The 10,034-nt window shown below is 42.5% G+C and overlaps 1 protein-coding gene across 1 annotated transcript in view; it reads left to right on the top strand.

Moving 5' to 3' along the window:
• The first annotated feature begins 1,135 nt into the window (after positions 1–1,135).
• The window catches only part of agmo (alkylglycerol monooxygenase), a 79,875-nt gene continuing 70,976 nt past the window's right edge, over positions 1,136–10,034 (top strand). Inside the window, exons 1-3 of the mRNA XM_080040124.1 lie at positions 1,136–1,327; positions 7,809–7,939; positions 9,124–9,275. Of these exons, the coding sequence (XP_079896250.1) occupies positions 1,208–1,327; positions 7,809–7,939; positions 9,124–9,275 (403 nt within the window). The 5' untranslated portion in view covers positions 1,136–1,207. The remainder of the gene's footprint in view (positions 1,328–7,808; positions 7,940–9,123; positions 9,276–10,034) is intronic.

Genomic DNA, 10,034 nt, shown 5'->3' on the forward strand with positions numbered 1-10,034 from the left:
CCTACTCATACTAAAAGCCCTACTGACGTCCTACTCATACTAAAAGCCCTACTAACGTCATACTGACGTCCTACTCATACTAAAAGCCCCACTGACGTCCTACTCATACTAAAAGCCATACTAACGTCCTATTCATACTAAAAGCCCTACTGACGCCCTACTCATACTAAAAGCCATACTAACGTCCTACTCATACTCATTTTGATGTCAATTTGAGTATGTGACTGTTGTGTATGCGAGTTTGTGTAGGCGAGAAATGCCCGGATGAGTACTAACTTCCGGGAAGATTTTGTGAATGGATCGAAAGGTTACTTTTCCTACTCAACCGCCCCACAATGCATTGCAGTTATAATCTACATTATATCTTATTTATCAATTCCATAAACATTTTATTTCTCTATTTGATCTGCATGCTCAGTTGAACTATTTCTAAGCCTTGAGCTGTTGCCAACAAAAATTCCAGGTTATGTAAACACTTTAAACTGCATTTCCCAGAACGTGCTTTGTTGTTTTTTTTCTTTCTTTTTACTACAATGGTGGGAACTTGCAGACATTGTAATGGATCTATTAACTTGAGGACATGTATTAAATATAGCCTACAAACTTTTTCTGAAGTGAATGGGGGGCACGGTAGGCCTAACCTGCATTCTATATGAGAAATCCTTGCTACGGCCATGTTCAGTAAGTTAATGTAGTGTGCATACTAAAGCATGTCTTACATCTAAATAACTAATTAAGCCTATAAAGCCACATACAGTGACATTGAAAGTGAGAACATTGTTGAATAAATAGATAACTACTTTGATTGCCATTGACACTCATAGCAAGAGCACGAACATGAGCTGCAAACTCTCGCGAGATTAGGAGACAACATGCGAAACCTAGAAAGTATCAGCGTGACTGACCAAAGGGCAAACTGTAAACGAAGCAGGGTGAAGAGGTAAAGGGTCACGGTGGAAGGGTCCTGCTGCAGCTTTAAACTTTCACCGACTGTTTTTACTGCATGTGATGTGAGGCGCTCGCTGTTTGCACAAAGCGCGCGCACGCTCTCCATTACATAACTGACCCACATAACTTCCCACAGACACAAAAACAAAGCAATCGGAGAAGTAAGGAACGCGCATTGTTTTTGAGCTTAGTACCTGCGCAGGTGAACAGCGGTTTTCCTGGTGCTGCTGCGTGTGAGTGTTAGAGTGTGTGTGCGTCTATGGCTACAACTATGGAGCTCGGTTCGGCGACTGCGGGGTTCCGGGCCATGTTTTTGATGCTCACACCAAACGAGTCTTCCTTTGAGCGAATGGAAGATGTTCCTCCTTATGTGCAGCAGGTGGGTACTACAGCCTCAGTCTCGCTCACTACGAGCAACATGTTGTGATTTAATGTGTAGAAGTCCAAGGGGCTGGAAGATGAACTTGTCCTACTGAAAACAAAACAATAGTAAAACAACATAACAAACACTGATGTGAAGTGCTGTATTCTAAAGGTTTACAAAGAAATATGACAACAATCAAACAATGGTCCAGGCAGTGGCTATTATTCAAATGATTTTAATGATCAAAGTTCAGGAAATCCCACATTTTAAGGTGAGGTATCAGTGCAGAGATTTGTAAATTATTTAACCATTTCTAGTCACACGCTACAGCTTGTTGTGATTGTGTAGAAGTCAAAAGGGGGTCCCCTCTTATAGGTGGAAGATTAACTTTCCTACAGAAAAAAACTGTAAAAGAAAAACAATCAACAAACATAACAAACCTGCAAAGTGTGTTATGTGCTGAATTTAAAGGTTGACACTTTTTTTTTAATAATTTTTGGAATGATAAAAGACAGAAACTTAAACTTATCATTTAATTTGCGCACACTTATTTCAGTCTGTTGTGTAGCCTACTATTGTCATGTGATGGGCAGAACAATCATTCACATAGTTTGTGCTTGCTCTCAGCCTACTACTGTATTTCAAGTTACACAACCTCTCTCCCTTCCTTAAACTCATAGGATAGTGTTTGAACGCCATTAGGTAATCGAGCCAAAGATTGTTTTTCCAGGGATCCTGAAATGTAAGTGTGAAGGAAGTTCTGTTAAGGTTGGAGGTCAACTCAAGGTGGAAGAATATTTCAGGAGACTTGGATGAATTATGAAGCAATATTTATTACAGACTTGGCCAAGGAGAACCGGACTGCAACTCTCGTGACTTGCACTTCAATTCTGACAAACTCATGCTTAGAGCTGTGTCTTAACCTCGCGCTATCTCTACCACCTCCCCGGCTCGGGCACCAAGCGTACCAATGTTTTGGTTCAGAGCTGAACACAGTGAACCATAACATTCTGGAGTAGAAGGAGATGAGACTTTATCTATACAACTGACCTAAGTGTCTCCTAACAGGCTCCAAGGCTGACCCAGAGTCTGAGAGACAGACACACAAGATAGGCATATATGACCTATTAATCTTTCCCATTAATATTACAACTAAAGACCCAAAATTCCCTCACAGTAAGTAAGTACGTTCTTATAAGATTACTACATAAGAATAGCTGATTTCATAAGTTATAGTTTATGTTAATATGCAGAGGTAGATAGGTTAAGATTCCATTGAGTCTTATTGGAATATGTATTAAAGTCACACTGCATAGTCAGAATAGTCATTTCACACTCAGACACACTCACAACAACTATTACAACAATCACAAAGCATATCCCCCGCCAAAAACACACACACACACACACACACACACACACACACACACACACACACACACACACACACACACACACACACACACACACACACACACACACACACACACACACACACACACACACCCAGTCTATCCTCAACTCTTCCCACTCACAGTTTTAAAGCTTTCCCCATCCTGTGCTCTGGGGTCAGTTTCGCAAAGACAGACAGAAGACGTCATATAACCTAGCTCACATGCCTGACTTCAGATAGACATCTAAATGCTACCGAGACCTACTGAATACTTTCCTACCTCTCCTTCGTGCATTTTGGGGTTTGGTTGACTTCTCACTGTCATTTTACAGTGTCTAGGTTGTTGTCGTTTATTATAGAGAATGTCTGGTGCAGGTTTAGAAGCACATGTTGGTTATGAGTTTTTTTTTTATGGGTTTTTTACATCAGGGGGAGGAGAACAATTACTCCCAACAGCAGGAGTCCGTATAATCCACTACCAAGCATAATTAAACACATTTGTTATTGCTACAGGGCTCGGTGGTGATAAAATGTTTGTGTGTGTGTGTGTGTGTGCGTGTGCGTGTGCGTGTGCGTGTGCGTGTGCGTGTGCGTGTGCGTGTGTGTGTGTGTGTGTGTGTGTGTGTGAGAAAGCAGCCTGTGACTCAGCACACTTTACAGTCTGTTGTTATGTGTCGTTAAGTATTCGGCACGACTGTTATGTTGTTCTCTGATCCCAACGGGCTAGATTAATTCTAACAAACAAAACACAATCTTCTCATTTTGGGAGTTTGGAATTACTGTATGTTTTTTTCTGAGCTGTTTGGGGGGGGGGGTTTGATTCCTCAGACAGATGTGTGTGTGTGTGTGTGTGTGTGTGTGTGTGTGTGTGTGTGTGTGTGTGTGTGTGTATGTATATGTGTGTGTTTTCCGCAGATAAAAGTGTATCGTCAGCGTGCTTGTCTTTTAGCCGACATCAGTCATCCGCGGCCTTTTTTTGGGGAGAGAAACTCAGACATCTGGTCCACAAATGTCAAGTCCCGTGTAATGTCAGATTTACAAGAAGAATCTAATAAAAATATTAGATGCCACAACAAACCGCCCGCACTCCGCACTGGATGGAATGGAACTATGCTGCAGTATGAAATAGCACAGGCTCTCTCTCTCTTTCCCCCTCTCTCTCTCTCTCTCTCTCTCTCTCTCCCTCTCTCTCTCTCTCTCTCCCTCTCTCTCTCTTTCTTAATTGGGATATTTTTGTTTATTTGTTAGAAGATGAAAATACATGAAGACATTTTGGATGAAGGGAACAATGAAGATGGAAGAAAAATAAGCAAGAATGTGCAGACTTTGAAGAAAAAGGCCAAAAAACAAAAGAGAAATCCCATTCTCCATTACATATCACATAGTATTTATTTTTATTTGTATATATTCTACAGCTGATCATATAACAAGTATGTAGTTAGCATGCAGTAGGCATATACTTGGGACATACTTGTACCTATTTATCACAACATAACATTGTGCCTTGATCTTGCCTCTTATGTAGGCCTATTTGTCAACTTGACAATGCAATTAAACTTTCAAATTTAGTTCTACTTTCGTGCCTTCTTTTTAAGATTATTCCCATTAAGATAACATTGTGACAAACAACCCCATAGTGTTTGACAACCGACCCCTTGATGGGGTTGGTTGTCACAATGTGTAAGGGTGTCTTTGATGATTAATTTCTTCTTTATTACAATAAGATAGAAAAAGTGAGGGATGCACATTTCAAGCCAACACCTTAAGCTTCAATTTAATGTAGGAATGACTATTGAAAGATGTTTAGGTGATGAGCAATTCTCACTAGAGTAAAAAGTGTGCCTACTTACCCCGTTCTCCCCTATCACATAGTCTTTATTTTTATTTGTATACATTCTACAGCTGATCATAAAAAAAGTATGTAGTTAGCATGCAGTAGGCATATACTTGGGACATACTTGTACCTATTTATCACAACATAACATTGCGCCTTGATCTTGCCTCTTGCCTATATATCCGTTGCATTGCTGGTTGTTTTCATACAGAGGCTCCGCCGAATTGATGTGTGCTGTGGACTGTGGGTCAGAATCGCCCAAATAGTTTGCTGTTTTCCACACTAAAAAGCCCAACCGGATGTATAGGGCATCTGGGTATTTTCAAGCATGCCGCATCCGACCACAAGAATAAGACATCCTAAATATTTTTCTACCATACTAAATAGCAGAGAAGTATAGGATATTGCAACACACAAGTCTTTCTCCGTTGCATACTTTTCTAGAACACAACTTACCCCTGCTAAATGATTGTGTCTCTAGCTAGGCTACAATGTTAAAACTATCTATTAGACAAGGGAGAGTAAAGGAGGGAAGGTTTGTAGGCTGGTGTCCAGGAGGATAACCCCCCCCCCCCCTCTCTCAGCGGGGTTGGAGGAGGAGGAGGGGGGCGGGGGGGGGGGGGGGGGGCTGCCCGGCCGTTTGTTAGCAGCAGCAGCTCTGCAGTCGGCTGCCAGATGTTGGAGAGGGTTGCGTGTGATCGCAGGTCCCTAGAGGTGCTCTCGCCTCTGCCTGTGAACACACACACTCACACACACACACACTCAGGCACGCACTAAACATGCACACACACACATTTGCTAGCTTGCACACACACACTAGCGCGCACACACACACTCACACGCACACACACACACACACACATACACGCTAACTCGCACACGCGCACACATACGCTAACTCACACACACACACACACACACACACACACACACACACACACACACCTGCAATGTTCAAGTAGAAGCACTCACATGTGGATATATGCACACACACGCACCCATGCACATTCACTCACTCACTCACTCACTGACTCGCTTCCATCCCCACACTTCCTCCCTCCCCACCTGCAGATGTGCTGCTCCTCTGCGGTCTCTCTCTCTCCGTCACGCCCCTCATTCCCTGGCTCTCTTGGCGGGACCGTGTGTGTGTGTGTGTGTGTGTGTGTGTGTGTGTGTGTGTGTGTGTGTGTGTGTGTGTGTGTGTGTGTGTGTGTGTGTGTGTGTGTGTGTGTGTGTGTGTGTGTGTGTGTGTGTGTGTGTGTGTGTGTGTGTGTGTGTGTGTGTGTGTGTGTGTGTGTGTGTGTGTGTGTGTGTGTGTGTGTGTGTGTGTAAGTGACGGGGTTATGACAATGAGAAACCTTCAAGCTATAAGAGCAGACCATGGCAGTTTTGACACGCTGCTGAAGTCGACAGTTGTGTGTGTGTGTGTTACTGAGTGTTTGTGACTGTGTGTGTGTGTGTGACTGACTGTGTGTGACTGTGAGTGTGTGTGTGTGTGTGTGTCGACAGTCGTGTGTGTGTGACCCGTTTGCTAACTACGTCGCTGGCTAATTGGTCCCATGTTTGACAGACCCATTAAGAGGTTATTACATGTTTCCAGCGTAGTTAGAAAATCACAGGCCTGTCGCTGAGTGTTTGCAGAGTGCTTACCATTTGTTTAGTCATAACCAGTTATCAATGCAATCACTTATTTCTTCCAACATTTTGAAAAGTAGAATAATTTTTTTTGGGGTTTAGATTTGTCGGTGCCATTTAAAAAAAATTATAGGAAAAACATGAAGTATCTTGTGCAGAATAAGCTGCTGATTAATCAAGGATATAAATAACAATGACCTCTTTATTTTTTTAAAAACTTACCCTGCGTTCCAATCCCCATACTTCCCTAGTATTTAGTATGCCCAAAAAAAAGATTTAGGATGTCCCAATACATGCACGTCAATTGTAGTATGCTGAAAATACATAAATGCCCCACTAACTCCAATAGCATTTTGGAGCATGTGTCTTTATTCTTGACATTTCTCAACATAATGAGAAAAAAAAAAAATCTTCCTTATCTGATTTTTTTTTCTTTTCTCCTGTCTGTGGCTCTAAAACTCTTCTGTACTTTAGTATGTAGTGTAGTAAAAAGAAAGAGTATGTGATTTGGAACGCAGAGTTAGTGTACATCATTTTGTCTCCAAGGCTTACACAGGCCAACTTTAGCGTTCATAGTTTGACATCTCTTGCTGTCCGATTGTTATTATTATGTTTTATAACACTCAGAAGGGGAAATGTGTGGTTTGTCTGCAGTGATGTTTAGCTCTCTAGCAGTGAGGTCATTCCTACCTCCTGTGTGTGTGTGTGTGTGTGTGTGTGTGTGTGTGTGTGTGTGCATGTGTGTGTGTGCGTGTGTGTGTGTGCCTATGTGCATGTGCATGTTGGTGTGTGTGTGTGCCTATGTGCATGGTGTGTGTGTGTGTGCCTATGTGTGGGTGTGTGTGTGCCTATGTGTATGTGCATGTTGGTGTGTTTGTGTGTGTGTGTGCCTATGTGCATGTTGGTGTGTGTGTGCCTATGTGCATGTTGGTGTGTATGTTGGTGTGTGTGTGTGCCTATGTGTGTGCTCAGACAAATGTTTTGGTATCTCCGTTGTGCCAATTCTCTGCGGCTTCAGACCCATAGCGCCGGGCCTCGCTCGGCGAAACAAACATCATGGATCACGGAACATGAAAGTCCTGCGAAGCTTTGAGCTCATCTGCCAAGACCAATATGCAAAGCTTCACACAAACCTTCTAACGGCAACAGCGTGGACTTGAAACTGTCTGTGTTTTCACAGTTTTTAACCAGTGCTGAATCATGATTCCCTTTGTGTGTGTGTGTGTGTGCGTGTGTGTGTGTGTGTGTGTGCGTGTTTGTGTGTGTGTGTGTCTATATTTGTTTGTGTGTGTGTGTGTGTCTGTGTGCGTGGCTGCGTGCATGTGTGTGTGTGTCTCTATTTGTGTGTGTGCGCTTGTGTGCATATGTTTTTGTGTGTGTGTGGTTGTGTGCGTGTGTATCTGTCTGTGTGTCTCTATTTGTGTATGCCCGTGTGTGCATGAATTTTGGTTGTGTGTATGTCTGAATGTGTATGTGTGTGTGTGTGTGTGTGCATGTGTGTGTGTCTCTATTTGTGTGTGTGTGCATGTATGTGTGGTTGTGTGTCTCTCTATTTGTGTGTGTGTCTGCATGTATGTTTTCTGTGTGTGTGTGTGTGTGTGCATGTGTGTGTGTGTGTGTGTGTGCGCTTGTAGGCCACTCCCTTCTTCGTCGGGCTGGTGCTGCTGGAGCTGCTGGTGAGCATGTTGAAGACAGAAGCCACGGTGACGAGCATCGCTGACGGACTCACCTCTGTCTCAGCCGGCATGGTCTCCAGACTCCCACTGTGAGTGTGTAGGCAGCTCCCATTCAGCTCATTCATCATTGCCACATTTTTTACACCCCTTAAAAATTGCATACAGTCTTGTGGCACAGTCGGTAAGAGTAGCCCAGGCCCTGCAGTAGACCCAGGTTCGAATCCCGCCCGGGGTCAGTTCTCTGCATGTCTTCCCCTCTCTGCTATTTCAACTCTGTCTCTACAAATCTGTCTAATACAGCAAAAAAAATATATTTAAAAAAGAAAATTGCATACAGTGGATTTTTGGGAATGTTGAGGTCATAAGAGGTGTGTACTTTAAAGGTGGAGTCAGTGATTCTGGAGAACGCTTGTTGTCAAAATCACTTTTAGTCAAAATCAGTGAATATCTCCTCATGATCTGCTACCTGCCTGTACTGTGTGTGCGAAGAAATAAAAATCAAGTCTTAATACACAGCCTACTAGCCTAGACTCTGTAAACTGATATGTAAACAAAGGGTATGTAATCAAAAGGGCCCACTTTAGCTAGTAGCAACCAACATGCCTGTCTACTTGGCTGCTCCTAGGCTGTGTATTAACCGCAGGTCGTGAGGAGATATTCACTGATTTTGCCCCAAAAAAAGATTTTGACAAGTGTTCTCCAGAATCACTCCTCCACCTTTTTAAAAGTGGTTTAAACACCATAAAGTATGTGTCCTGCATTTGGAGATATAGGACAGACAGACATCTCACCACAGAATTACACATTCTGTCCTGCCTGTCAGTGTGGAGAACAGCTATCAAGTGGAATAAGATAGATGAGGCAGCCCGTCAATGTGGTCTCAGAGCTACGTTTGAGGTTCAATAATGGTTGGAGGGTTTTCTTTATAAATATTTGATCCGCCTTATATGTATAAAGGAAAGGGTAATGCTGGGATTTGTGCTGTTTTATTTTTGTTATCCTTATCTTGCTTTATCATAATCGTATCTCCTAGCTGCACTCTGGCTAAATGATAAAAAAAAAAAAACTCTTAGGCTACATGTAGCACTTACATGTGGCACTTTGTAGATTGTCCTATTTGAAGCTAATTTACTTACTTTCTGAATTACATGAAAGGTAACGTAATCTTTTATTGTGCTAGATGCACAATGTGAGCAAATTAACCCAACATTAATGTACATTATGACTGTAACATTAACTGGATTGGATAATTAATTAACTGTCCCTCCTACAGGCTGTTGATGCGAGGCTGTGAGCTGACGGCCTATGTGTTTGTGTGGGAGCGTTTCCGTCTGGTGGAGCTGCCCTGGGACTCAGCCTGGACCTGGTGGTTCACCTTCATGGGGGTCGACTTCGGCTACTACTGGCTGCATCGCATGGCTCACGGTAGTAGCACTAAACACACACACTCACACACACACACACACACGCATTCACAAACAGACACTCACTCACTCACTCACTCACTCACTCACTCACTCACTCACTCACTCACTCACTCACTCACTCACTCACTCACTCACTCACTCACTCACTCACTCACTCACTCACTCACTCACTCACTCACTCACTCACTCTTGAAATGCACACGGCCCAGAAAAAAGAAAGATTGGGATTCGTAGCATAATGTGTAGTTGATTGTTACCTGTTAAAGTATATTTTTATTTGTACCAGATGCCCGCCATACGTTTATACACATTTTCAGTGATAAGCATACTGAATGTTAGGTTATTTTGCCAGTATAACTCCACTTGCTACCTTTACCAACATGGACAGTCTCTCCCTTGCTCCTCCATAGTACTAACAGTAGAGTACAAAGGGAGCTGATGATAAACGGTTGTAAAAGGTTGATTTAGTTGCCCCGTCTCATCATGAATATAATGCTTCCAACTCATTGACGCTTCAAAGATGCCCACCATAGGTTTTTACACATTTAAACCTGCAGTGTGTAGAATTTTGGGTTTTATTTCCTAGCAGATTTTGTAGAAAGTAATTATAATATCAATAAGTACGTTTAATTTAGTGCATAATAGTTGAAAAAAATGTTTTGAATTATTTTTTTTCCCCTTAGAAAGGGTCTCATATATGTCCATATTTCTGCATATTTTGGACCAAGGCCTAGTGCCGCCATCTTGAAAGTGTCAC

Source organism: Ammodytes marinus, assembly GCF_949987685.1.
Source record: "Ammodytes marinus genome assembly, chromosome: 13".
Lineage (NCBI taxonomy): Eukaryota > Metazoa > Chordata > Actinopteri > Uranoscopiformes > Ammodytidae > Ammodytes > Ammodytes marinus.